This window comes from Mobula birostris, chromosome 11 (genome assembly GCF_030028105.1).
Source record: "Mobula birostris isolate sMobBir1 chromosome 11, sMobBir1.hap1, whole genome shotgun sequence".
Classification (NCBI taxonomy): domain Eukaryota; kingdom Metazoa; phylum Chordata; class Chondrichthyes; order Myliobatiformes; family Myliobatidae; genus Mobula; species Mobula birostris.
The window spans coordinates 67630201-67644442 of NC_092380.1; the positions used below are offsets into that span (position 1 = coordinate 67630201).

Here is a 14242-nt window from a genome sequence, read left to right on the forward strand (position 1 = left end):
CCAGCATTTTGTGTGTGTTGCTCCAGATTTCCAGCATCTGCAGTCTTTCTTTTGTCACGAGTAAAGCTGGGATTCCTGCAGGAATGCTAAGGTTCCTAACCTGCCAGTGCTTCTCAGCTGCTCACTGCCATTGACTCCACATGGAGCACAATGGCAGAGGGCAACTTTTCTTACAGTACATTCCCCAGCATTTACACCAGGGAATCTATTCCTGATTGGTTAGAATACGACATGTTTCACCGAACCACAACATTTAATGAAGATTTTATACCTTAAGTCTTTGCCTTTAATCAGCCATTCAGAGTCACTGAAAATACTTCACAGTTTGACCAGGGTTGTGGTTTTGATGTGCCTAATGATTGCTCAGGTTTCTTTTGGATGGCAGGGTCAAGGCAGGTTAAATAAATTTGATAAATTCAGTTCAATGAAACAGTGCAAATTACATGAAACTTACCTTTCAATTTGCATTAAAGCTACTCTTTACCCTGATACAAGATCAGCTGGAAGATTTCCTAGTATTTCCTGGGATTCCATAGCATGCTACTGCTGAAATTAAGGCACTAAATAGCTGTGATGAAGTTCAGGATAGTACATACTTCCCTGCTTGCATGGAGGTTCAAAATTCCTCCTGAATGTGGGGATAAATGTTAGCAGATCCAATTTTTGTGGAGATTTCTGTTCAATTATTTTGCCTTAGGGTGCTTGCAGTTGGTTTTCAAGAAGTTGACATATTTGTAAAAGGATAATATTATATCATTTTTGACAGCTGTGGTATCACTGGTCACTAAGTGTAACGTAGGATAGCCCTTCAAAAGCTCTCTGATCATAACAGGCCATGTTTTAAAAGCATCTGATTAGCCGCTACCAACCTGATCAGGATCTTGGAACATTTCCTACCAGAGGATAGGAGACTGCGTCAGATGTTGAAAAAAAATTCAAATTAAAATAGAATGCAAAGAGCTTGACCTTCTAGGCAGAAAGCACCCATTATTAATCATTTGGAGTTGGCTTCCATCAATAACAGTTTAGCAGACAAGCAGGTACAAGCTATGCCATTTGCTGCAGCTGTACCTTCATGTAATATACACTACAGAGTTTACACATTGTACCTCTGTGGTCTTCTTGGCATGCTGCAATTTAGACCACTGTGGATGACGTTATGAAATGGCACAGATTAGGCTTCACTCCATGCATTCTTTTCATGCAGCACAAAATATTCTATTAACAAGCATCAAACAGTGAACTGTTCCCTAGGATGTTTTCTTCACATGACTGCAAATTCACAATTGTAACCTTAATTTCCTTTCTTCATATATTTGACTGCCTTCCTTCATTCTTCTTCTCTTTGTCTAAACAGAATTTGCTAATTAGTTAGTTTCCAGATCCTTTCAAGCTCCCAAGTTGCCCCACCCTTTTATTTTGCTGCTCCCCTTAAATTGGTTCCTTTTTTTTTGCATTTAACTTCAAGTTATCCGTTTTGCTTTCTGCTCCCTGAATACGTTTGAGTTTACATCAAGTGTTACAAAATATTCAAGTTAAATTTAATGATCAGCAGAGTTATCTGGACAGAACTTTTACCCATTATTAATCACCTACAGCTGGATTATATCAATCCTGTTTAAAACTGTCCTCAAAAGGACTTAGTGAGGCTCTGTACAAGCTAAAACAAACATTGTAAAGTTGTGTGGGTGATAAGACCTCTGCAAATCAGGAAACTTTAACATAAACAAAGGTCTATAATTTGCAGTGAGAAATAATGGTGAATCTGTAAGTGCTCCCTATTATGATGAAGGTTAGAAGTAACCTCTGCAGTATAGTTATGTGTGGTTAAAGAGAAAAAAACACAGGTATTGCTGATTCAGTGATGCTTTGTGCTTCAATTGAATGCATTGCTGCAGCCTTCTCTCTGGTATGAACTACAGAAATCAATGAACTTATGAGAAATTCATGACAATAGAAAACTACAGACACTGTAAAAAAAAACTCTTGATATGTTCTGCTTCAGTGTGTGAGGTTTGGATGAGCTTGGATGTGTACTGAATCATATGTACTGCAGAAAAGAGTCCCCAAAACCCCAACATTATATATCATTGTTAAAATTACAGAATTCACATGTTAACTGTAATATTTATTTTAGTGCTTATGACTTTTGAACTTCTAACTAACTAAGTATAAATTCCAAATTTTATAGTTGTGGTCTGCCAAATATTTAAAACATTACTTAATAATTGTGCATTTTACTTCTGCTTTGTTATCACTTGAGATCAACTTATCTGGTACCTGCTTGAGGACAAGCATATTGATGGACAGGAGAAGATATTGGAAATTGACATCTGACAACCACAGATGGGCTAATATGCATCCTGTTAAACTGATGAGATTTTTCTGCGAAGCTTATACCAAGGACAGCACATTGGTATGCAACTGACTGCAGAATACAGGACAAACAGCACGATTCATTAAGTGCTCACATTGTGCACTGAACTAATTCAGCTGAGAAACTATTAAAGTAAATATGGTAAATTTTGATAAAGCTTACAATACTGCAAAGAAATCAAAGATCATCCTGCAAAACAGAATAAAAATAACAACAATATAAAGTCAGGCAGTAACTACAGAGTACTTGTCGACTATAAATGATTGCTAAATTGGATATAAAATTTTAGACAAGAAATAAAACTTTCTGAAAGGTTGACATAAAAGGAAAGAAATGAAGAACTAATAGTAAACTTTTTGTGACTTTAGTGTAAGTTAAAGAAAGGGGATGACAATACATTAGGCAAGTTTATTATTAGTCTGCAAAAACATTGGTGTTTTTCATTATTTTTACTATAACCAACATCCTGGACATTATGATTGATCAGCAACTCAACTCTACCAGCCATATACAGTAAACACTAAAGTACTTTCTGACTCCCAAATCCTTTCTACCATTTAAATGGATGAAGTTAGAATTTTGATGAAATACTCTCCACTTGGCGGGAAAGTTGACATGGAAGGCATTTGATTTTTTACACTATGCGCTACTCTAACTATTTATTCCCTCCACCACTGAATCATTGCAATTTGTACCAACCTCGGGATGTGCTGCAGTAATTCATATACTGGATACACCAGCAGTGCCTTCCAATCCCTTGACCAATACCGTTAGGAATGATATGGACTTCGGGTCTACATGAAGACTGCCACATGAGGTTTCCCCTTCCACTTGAACAATATCTAGGTTTGGAGATGTATCACCATTTCTTTAGCATTATTGGATTTCAATCCTGGAATGCCTTCCTCAATAGCACTCTACAAGCATCTTCTTTAAGAAGAATACAATAGTTCAAGGAAAAGCTCACTGCCATCTTCTGAAGTAGAATTGGTTATTAGTAATGTACACTGGCCTTGACAATGCTGTCCAGATTCCTAAACATAATTTTTTAAAAATACTGAATGTATCATATGGATGAACTTTAAAAACCTTCTAGCTGACTCACATAACAGAAACTTGGAATTCTGATATCACCTAGACCTATTCAACCCAATAACTAACACCATGATATCTCTGTGTATTTCCAACAGCCACCAGAAATTGCCTCTCAAGTTGTGTTTGCAGACTAGGTCCTTCCCCCTTTGTCTTCTCTTTTCCATCTTCCTTATATACGTAGATATCCCCTGTGAGTGTTCCTTATGCTATATGCGTTACTCCATTCATTACCCAGCCTTCTAATCCTGATTCCTATTCTGACTATATGTAGTTGCTATTCAACATTCATTCTTTACTTGGGTAAAATTGGTAAATTTGTTTCAAGTGTTGATCTCTTTCTTGAATGTTGTCATCATTCCACATAGATCATGTTCTGGACCCTCTCTGCTTTTTACTATTCACTATGAATATAACTTTCTTTTAATGGTTTTCAAAATTGATGTCTGTTCCCAGAGCCATAGAAATCTTTCCTTTCACACAGCATTCTTTCAAAACATTCCGCAAAAATCTTTCCATTGGTCTTTTCACATTATTAAAATAGCCAGTGCTCTGTATGACATCATGAGTCCAGTCCATTATTGCTCTATATAACCCTCTGTGTTCTTTCATGCAACTGAACACATTATCCTTCTGCAATACAACAGATCAGATCATGTGGAATGCATTACCCTCCTGCACCTACCTTTACAGTGAAAGTTAAATAAATATTCCTCCAAACTTAAGACAGACCAAGTTCAGAGACACAGGTAGGCTTCAGGCTATGAATCACTGAAGCCATCCTCAAAGGTGTTCTGAAAGCAAAACCAAGTCAGAGGGAACTGAGCCAACTCCAGACAGACTTACAGCAACTTCTTCTTCTGCAGTCAAAGGAGATGGATGTGAAGGAGGACCTCAGAGAGGTGAATGTTAATGTTTTGTAACTCCGTAAACTAATCAAAAGAAAAACACGGGAGCCTGAGGATAAAAGGTGCCTACTCTTCATTTTTACTTTACTGAGGTGCACTCTTCTGAAGTGGTGGTGTAGTGACGTATCCCATTCAGTATTTTTACATATAATGAATTAAGTAAACAACAAGCTTAATCAAACAATATATTTACAATATTACTGAAATATTAAATAGACTACACTCCACATTGCTTAGCTATAAACTCCAACTCAATATAGAATGCATCTCAGCTTACATACAGACAGACAGACAGACAGACAGACACACACACACACACACACACACACACACACACACACAAACACACACATATAGACACATGGTATTTTACATAATACGCTACTATATAGATATCCACAGCATAGTAAATTTTAAATTGTCCCTTTCAGGCCTATAGATTTACTCGCTGTGGAGAATTTCTTACTCATGGTATAACGTCTTTCCTGACTAGGGATTCATTCTGGTTGGCCAGGGTGACTTATGGCTGTGAAAAACAATCTCAGATTCCATGGTGGTTGTAGAAGTTGAGTCTGCAACTGCAGGAAATGATTCTGACAGCTCTGGACACCTTTCTTCTCTAACAATTGACTCTGCTCTCCTCAACTGATTGATGTGTTGTCTCCAGATGATAGCAGACACAATCTCCTCTGTGTTAGTGAATGGTCCAGTTCTGTCCTTAATCTTTCCAAGTACCCACTTTTGATCACCTCTGTAGTCCCTTGCCAAGATTGCTTGACAAGGAGTAAGACATGGAACCTCCTTGTTTGAGGAACCCTCAATTTTATTTTGGCTGTTTGTCCTGCATATTCCTTCAGAGATTAAGTCTGAGCAGATCCAAGCTTGAGGGCAAGGGATAACCCAGCAACAGCATAGCTAGTATGGAGTGTGATGTATTGCGATAGGCAAGGAGGAAATTGGCGAGGTTCAGATTCAGTGTCAGTGCAGTATGTTCTGCTGACGTTGCTCTCAGTGCATTCTTTAGACTCTGGACAAACCTTTCCACCAAGCCATTTGTAGCTGGGTGTTATGGTCCAGATGTAATATGACTTATTCCATTCATTTTCAGAATGATTAAAACTGCTCTGCAACAAACGATGGTCCATTGTCACTGACTAAGTGTGCTGGAACACCAGTCCTTGAGAAGAAGCTTCTCAACACATCAACAGTGTGTGAGGCTGCAGAGGAGGCTATTGGGAACACTTCTGGCCACTTTGTAGCTGTATCTACTACTAACAAGAAACATGTGTGCATAAATGCTTCAGCAAAATCCACCTGAATTTTCTGCCAGGGAAGTTGAGGCCATTCCTAGGATGAGGACGGCCTGTCCTTGGCATCCTCTGGATGTGTTAACATCCCAAACGCTGCAAGGCAAGCTGTTTGATCTTCTGATCTATCCCAGGCCACCAGACAAAGCTTCCAACCAATGCTTTGATCATTTTGACCATGACATGCACAGTAGCTTCTCTAACACATTAGCTCTCAGCTTGGATGGTACAACCTCAATCCCCACATAGGAGCTAACTAGCTCGATTCATTCATTTGGCAGAAATAAAGTTCCCGGAAGTAACATCTTTCTGGCAGAATTGTGTTTGGCTCTGTGGGACTGGATGGGCCTGGACCCTCTGGATGGCAATATATCAGACTCCATGAGAAAGGTATCATTACTCTCATCAAAAACCAAAAAAGGGAGAGAGTACATCAGGACTTGGAGAACCATTACACTGTTGAATGTGTCAATAAGATCCTGTCCAAGACCATTGCCAAATGGGTCAAGTCTGCTCTGGGACAGGTTATCCACCCAGACCAGACCTGCGCAGAATCAGGCAGGAAAATCTCTGACAGCCTTATGCTATTCAGGATTACCATCACTTATGCACAGGACAAGAAGCTTGAACCAGAAGGCCTTCGACAGGATATCACACATATTCATGATAGATGTACTCTCCCTAAGTGGGTTTTGGGAAGGGAATCAAGTTTGAATCCAACTGCACTATACAGATATCTGCAGACTGGTCAAAATAATTGGGTGGGAGGCAAATTTCCCCTTCAAATCTGAAGTCAGGCAATGTTATTCACTCTTCCCTCTCTGGTTTGTGTGCTGCATAGAGCCCTTTGTCAAATCTATTAGAAGGGATGAGAGCATAAGAAAGGTGACATTGCCTGGCAGTGGAGCACCCAAGTCAAATTTCCTCTGTACATGAATGATGTCATTGTCTTTTGCACAATGTATGATCAGTTCACAGAACAATCAGCATCTGTGATGAGTTTGAACTGGGACTGGAGACAAGAATCAACCACTGGAAGAGCAAGGCCATGCTCCTCGGTAGCAGGCTTAACCAGTCCAATGTCCCCTTCACTGTCAGGTCCGACTACCTGTGGGTGCTGAGGATCTAGTGGAGAGGGCTGAGGCAGGTAACAAGAATTGGCTGGAGTGGACTCGGAAAGTAAAGCAAAAATTGGACCTGTGGACATGGCATTCTCTGTCAATAACTGGGAAGAACTTATCAGATGTGATATATTCTCAGAGATGCTATATTTGATGCAGGCAAGGCCCATTTTTTCCTATTCTACTCCAGTCTTCATCTGTGATATCTTTCAGTTTTAAAAAAGAGTTTACAGTACTGAATATAAAGACCAATAATGCAGAAGTGATTTTTGCACTGTATCTTCCTTTGCATAAATTTTTATCATGAATAAAGTATATTTTATAAATATAAAAGAAACCCTTAGAACATCAATTTCACAAACTTCCGGTAATGCCCCCCCACCCCTTCACCATTCCCATCCCTTTTTCCCTCTCTCACCTTATCGCCTTATCTGCCCATCGCCTCCCTCTGGTGCTCCTCCCCCCTTTTCTTTCTTCCATGGCCTTCTATCCTCTTCTATTCGATTCCCCCTTCTCCAGGCCTACAAGATATCCCCTTCACCAATCACCTTCCCAGCTTTTTAATTTCATTCCTCCCCCTCCTGGTTTCACCTATCACCTTACGTTTCTCTCTCCCCTTGTAAATCTACTCCTCATCTATTTTTCACCCACCCTGCTGAAGGATTATGGCCTGAAGCATCGACTGTTCTCTTTTCCATAGAAGCTGCGTGGCCTTCTAAGTTCATCCAGCATTTTGTGTGTGTTGCTTGGATTTCCAGCATCTGTAGATTTTCTCTTGTTTGTGTTTAGAATATCCTGATTGCATTTTGCAACTTACTGTTGTCAAAAGGTTAGGAAATGTTTTCAAATGTCAATGTAATCAATGTAATTTTTAAAGAAGATAGAATTAAAATGCAACTACATTTGAAAATATTAAATGATAGTTAAAACTATTAAAATAAAGAAAAATAATCTCCACTTTCCTTTCTCCACATTGTTAGTTATGTCTATACACCAGTCCTTCTCTGCATACTACTGGGCATCCAGCAGTAAAGTATATTAGGCCACTCTTCAGGATCCAAGTGTGAGCTCAGCCATGGAGCCGAAGGCTAGATGTATGGGCATTTGATCTCCAGCTCATTCTGAACTTTTTCACACATGCACAAATCCTTGGGAGTTCATTTTGATCTACCCTTTGACCCATCTCTGATACAGAATTTTATCTCTCGGAAAAATAATTGTGCAGAGGTTAATCTCCAAGTATACGTTGTTGGCATCCAGCTCTACCTCTCCACTGTTTCCTTCATATGACCAGAATATCGACTGTCTGCCTGACAGTTTTATATGAAATAAAATTTCTTTGTTTGCATTAGGACGAAGAAACAATTGTTCTTTTAAACTTGTTGCAGGACTTCTGTCAGCACACTGGGACATTGCTTTATGCTACAGGAGACAGTTCAGTGATTCAGTGGTTCCATTCAATATTAGAGAATGTATATAGCATACAACCTGAAATTATTACTCTTCACAGACATCCACAAAACAGAAGAAATGAATGAAAGAAAAATGTTAGAACTCCAATACCCCCTCCCCCCTCCCACACGTAAGCAGATAGCTCACGATCTTAATTCTCAACTCAAGCTTTTAAAGAATATAAAGTCAAAAGAAAAAAAATATATTGTTTGTCATATTATCACTCTACAAGACCCTTGGCCAAGGTGTTAAGTATTTTGTTCTTCTATATCTAAAACATACTAACATTACTAACATTTTGATAACATTCCAGTCTGCTTAATATAACAAAGTATCTATTACTTTAATGTGCAATTTATCTAACATTCCAATTAGATTCTTTGGCTGCTTTCCAGTTTCTCATTATGCCATGTATTAACTTTCGAAACTACTAATTTATGTTCTAGTCTGGAGTTTACTTCCATTGTCAACTTTTCTTCATTTACCTTCTGAATAAATTTCTAAGATTCAGTTGTACAATGAAGATCGTTTTAATAAGTAGCATATCAGTTAATCGGAATTTGTTCTATGGTAGCCATTCTCTGCATTTTAACTAATCTGAAAAAATAACTGAATTAAGATTGGTAACTTAGTTAAATGCAGTGCACTTTTGAGTTTACTGATCCCCAGTGGAATGCTTCACCCTGTGCAGAGACCAGTACTTACTGTCAGAAGGTCAAACCAGGCGGACGCTGTTTATGGTCATGTGTGTGATCATCGTGATGTTCATCAACAGACCTTATTGTTCTGTCATAAAAAGAAAACAGGAGGTCCATGACTATTATTTTATGAAGAGGCAGATTGTAGTCTATTATCCCATTGTTAATTTGAAGTGTTCTATTATACACACTTTCTATACACAATTATTTCACAAGGAACAATTGTTAGTTAAAAATACATTTAAGCCCTGGAGAATATGGTATTGAACTGATTTCTTGAATCACTACTAATTTCTGTTGAGGGCCCTTCCACAGTGATGGGCAGGAAGAGGTTAGACCCAGTTACAATGAGGAAACATGTTCTACATTCAAGTCAGTGGCAGCTAATTCTGACAATGTGTCTGCAAGTACATTGTCCCTGCTATCCTTCGTTGAGGTGATAGTGAGCATAAGTGAATTTAGTGTTATTTGATGGAGTGCCAATCAAGCTGGTTGCCTTGTCCTGTATGGTATTGAACTTCCGACCACCACTGAGTGTTTGACCATCAGTGAATGTTTTGACCACCACTCAACTGAATGCGTAGATTACCTCCTCACGCTCCTGACTTGATGGTGGAATGGCTTTGATGAGTTCAGGGGTGAGCTACTTGGCATAAGATACAACAACTCAAAATGCTCTTGCAGCTACAAAGTTTATGTGGTCATTTCGGTTGAGTTTTTGTTCAATAATGACTCCCAGGATGTTGATGATTATTAATGTTATTTATTAGGCTGTGTGTGGGCATGTGGCCAAGTGGTTAAGGCATTGCACTAGCGACCTGAAGGTCGTGAGTTCGAGCCTCAGCCGAGGGAACTTGTTGTGTCCTTGAGCAAGGCACTTAATCACACATTGCTCTGCGACGGCACTGGTGCCAAGCTGTATGAGTCCTAATGCCCTTCCCTTGGACAACATTGGTGTCGTGGAGAGGGGAGACTCGCAGCATGGGCAACTGCTGGTCTTCCATACAACCTTGCCCAGGCCTGCGCCCTGGAGAGTGAAGACTTTCCAGGCGCAGATCCATGATCTCGCAAGACTAACGGATGCCTTTACTTTATTAGGCTGTAAGTGGTTAGAATCTTCTTTTGGAGATAGCAATGTTGGGCATCTGCGCAATGTGTATTATAATTGCCACTTAACACCTGAATGTTATCTGGAACGTATTACAGGTACACAAAGGAAATTTTCTGAACAGCTACAAATGAGTTTGAGCAACTTAAAAATCAGCATTATAATCCTTGATCTGATTACAATGTAGCAAAGATCATCAATGAAACAGGTGAACATTATTGGGCCAAGGACACTGCCCTCGAAACTCCTGCTTTGATGTCTTGGGACTGAGATCATTGACTTGCAACAACTACAGATATCTTCCTTTCAAAAAAGTATGACTACAGTCAGTCAACATAAAAATGAACACCTGTTAAACTGACTGCATTGCAGTGCATACTTACTAACAATTACTGGACCTTAAAGACTACTTGCTTTTAAAGGCCTTAACAAATTCCATTATTAAACCCTGCGTAAATATTGGAAAAATATGCCAATCAGAGGAGCTCAATATAACTACAGCCAAGCATTTTGTTAATGCATTGGCCCAGTTTTCACCTGCACATAAAAAAGGGAAACACTATGAGCTAAGCACTATGAGATAATGAGAACACAACTTTCTTGAAAGCACTTAACCTGAATTGGTTGTTCACAACTGATATACACTCAGTGGCCACTTTATTAGGTACACTTATACACCTGTTTATATATGCAAATATCTAGTCAGCCAATCATATGACAGCAACTCAATGTTTAAAAGCACGTCACATAGTTAAGAGGTTCAGTGTTGTTCAGACCAAAATGGGGAAGATATGTGATCTAAGTGACCTTAATTGTGGTATAATTGTTAGTGCCAGATGGGGTGGTTTGAGTATCTCAAAAAATGCTGATTTCCTGGGATTTTCATGCACAACAGTCTCTAGATTTTACGGTGAATGGTGCGAGAAACAAAAAAAAACATCCAGTGAGCAGCAGTGCTGAGAGTAAAAACATCTTGTTAATGAGAGAGGTCAGAGGAGAATGGCCAGACTGGTTCAAGCTAATAGGAAGGTCACAGTAACTCAAATAAACACATGTTGAATGCACAATGTCAAATCGTGAACTGAATGGGATACAGCAACAGAAGACCACAAACATACACTCAATGGTCACTTTATTAGGTAAAGAAGGAACCTAATAATAAAGTGGCCTCTTTGTGTATAGCAAAACTGAACAAGTGCATAATTAAAACTGAGCTCCTGAAACTGAGGCTCTATGTAAGTAGTTGTTTCTATATGCCATAGCTGTTTGCTGTATATTTGCATTATCATGGAAATATTTTCTATTTAGAATAAGGATTTCTTTCTATGTAATGCTTCAGTGGGTTCTAAAGTTTTATTGCCCTGGCAAGAAAATAAAATGAGGCAAGGGCGATGCTGAGGGCTCTATTACTGCATCAGTTTTCCCACTGCAGTATTATTCTTCAACAATTTTCATGCCACCAATATATTATACCAGGAAAGAGAACACAGCTCAAGTAAATCAAAAGTATTTGTTTAAACAATAGGCCTACTGAAGAAGAACCTTTTATTCCATTGAGGAGACATCTGGCTATTAATGATGTTTTGTGTAAATGATTGTTCATTTATTATCCTCAGGTAGTGATTCAGGCTGGGACACCACTCTCAGAACATTAGCAACCACTCTTAGCCTGAGTTTAGGGTGAAAAATATATATTTCACAGTATTGTATACTATATATTACACAGTATCTATATGTCAGACACTATGGTTAGCAGCACAGTGGCACCTCAGGAGACTGTCCTGCCCCCCTTCTTGTTCACTGTCTACACCTTGGAATTCAGTTACAACTCGGAGTCTTGCCACCTGCTGAAGATTCTGGCGATTCGGCAGTTGTGGGCTGTATCAGCCGGGCTCAAGAGGCTGAGTACAGAGGAGTGGTGGACAATTTTGTGGTGTGGTGTGGGCTGAATCACCAGCAGCTCAAATCACTAAGACAAAGGAGTTGGTGGTGGACTTCAGGAAGGTGAAAACACCCTGCATTCCCATCTCCATCAAGGCAATGGATGTGGAAGTCATTTGGGACTACAAATACCTGAGAACTCACGTTGACAATAAACTGGACTGGACTGAAAATAAACACAAACAGGAATTCTGCAGATGCTGGAAATTCAAGCAACACACATCAAAGTTGCTGGTGAACGCAGCAGGCCAGGCAGCATCTGTAGGAAGAGGTGCAGTCGACGTTTCAGGCAAAGTTTGCTCCAACTTTCACCCTGCCCTCAAGTTTACCTGGTCCATTTCCGACACCTCCCTCCCCTTTCTAGATCTTTCTGTTTCTGTCTCTGTCTCTGGAAACAGCTTATCCACTGATGTCTACTATAAGCCTACTGACTCTCACAGCTATCTGGACTATTCCTCTTCTCACCCTGTCTCTTGCAAAAACGCCATCCCCTTCTCGCAATTCCTCCATCTCCGCCGCATCTGCTCTCAGGATGAGGCTTTTCATTCTAGGACGAGGGAGATGTCTTCCTTTTTTAAAGAAAGGGGCTTCCTTTCCTCCACTATCAACTCTGCTCTTAAACGCATCTCTCCCATTTCAGGTACATCTGCTCTCACTCCATCCTCCCGCCACCCCACTAGGAATAGGGTTCCCCTGGTCCTCACCTACCACCCCACCAGCCTCCGGGTCCAACATATTATTCTCCGTAACTTCCACCACCTCCAACGGGATCCCACCACTAAGCACATCTTTCCCTCCCCCCCTCTCTCTGCATTCCGCAGGGATCGCTCCCTACGCAACTCCCTTGTCCATTCGTCCCCCCCATCCCTCCCCACTAATCTCCCTCCTGGCACTTATCCATGTAAGCAGAACAACTGCTACACATGCCCTTACACTTCCTCCCTTACCACCATTCAGGGCCCCAAACAGTCCTTCCAGGTGAGGCAACACTTCACTTGTGAGTCGACTGGGGTGATATACTGCGTCCGGTGCTCCCGATGTGGCCTTTTATATATTGGCGAGACCCGACGCAGACTGGGAGACCGCTTTGCTGAACATCTACGCTCTGTCCGCCAGAGAAAGCAGGATCTCCCAGTGGCCACACATTTTAATTCCACATCCCATTCCCATTCTGACATGTCTATCCACGGCCTCCTCTACTGTAAAGATGAAGCCACACTCAGGTTGGAGGAACAACACTTTATATTCCGTCTGGGTAGCCTCCAACCTGATGGTATGAACATCGACTTCTCTAACTTCCGTTAAGGCCCCACCTCCCCCTCGTACCCCATCTGTTACTTATTTTTATGCACACATTCTTTCTCTCACTCTCCTTTTTCTCCCTCTGTCCCTCTGAATATACCTCTTGCCCATCCTCTGGGTCCCCCCCCCCTTGTCTTTCTTCCCGGACCTCCTGTCCCATGATCCTCTCGTATCCCCTTTTGCCTATCACCTGTCCAGCTCTTGGCTCTATCCCTCCCCCTCCTGTCTTCTCCTATCATTTTGGATCTCCCCCTCCCCCTCCAACTTTCAAATCCCTTACTCACTCTTCCTTCAGTTAGTCCTGACGAAGAGTCTCGGCTTGAAACGTCGACTGCACCTCTTCCTACAGATGCTGCCTGGCCTGCTGCGTTCACCAGCAACTTTGATGTGTGTTGCTGGACTGAAAATACAGGGTCTCTGTACAAGAAGGGACAGAGCCGACTGTAGTTCCTGAGATGGCTCCAGTCATTCAACATCTGCAGTTGTTCCATGACTCAGTGGTGGCCAGAACTCTATTCTACACTGTTGTCTGCTGGGGCAGAAGGGTGAGAGCAGTTGACTCCAAGAAGATCGATAAGCTCATCAGGAAGACTGGTTCTGTTCTGGGGGTGGAACTGGATTCCCTGATGTTTGTGTCTAAGAAGTGGATGCTGCAGAAGCTACAGAGCATTACGGTCAATCCCTCTCAGCCCTCCATGACATACTGGACAAACAGAGGAGCACCTTCAGTAACAGACTGAGGCGCACCACTGAACGCCACAGGAGATCCTTTCTCCCTGTGGCTATAAGACTCTACAACTCCTCCTTCTTAAGTGTATATGATTTCATTGCACATCTGTATTTTGCACGATTACGTTTTAATGCACATTTTGTATTCTTTTCATACCTCAATACTTACATAGTGTATTTTAAAGTATATATTTCTGACTGAGCAAC

The 14242-nt window shown here is 40.7% G+C and overlaps 1 protein-coding gene across 1 annotated transcript in view; it reads right to left on the minus strand.

Annotated features, from left to right (window-relative positions):
* Positions 1-14242, minus strand: part of saxo4 (stabilizer of axonemal microtubules 4) — a 155971-nt gene that overhangs the window by 60272 nt on the left and 81457 nt on the right. Inside the window, exon 12 of the mRNA XM_072273144.1 lies at positions 8963-9043. Within this exon, the coding sequence (XP_072129245.1) occupies positions 8965-9043 (79 nt within the window). The 3' untranslated portion in view covers positions 8963-8964. The remainder of the gene's footprint in view (positions 1-8962; positions 9044-14242) is intronic.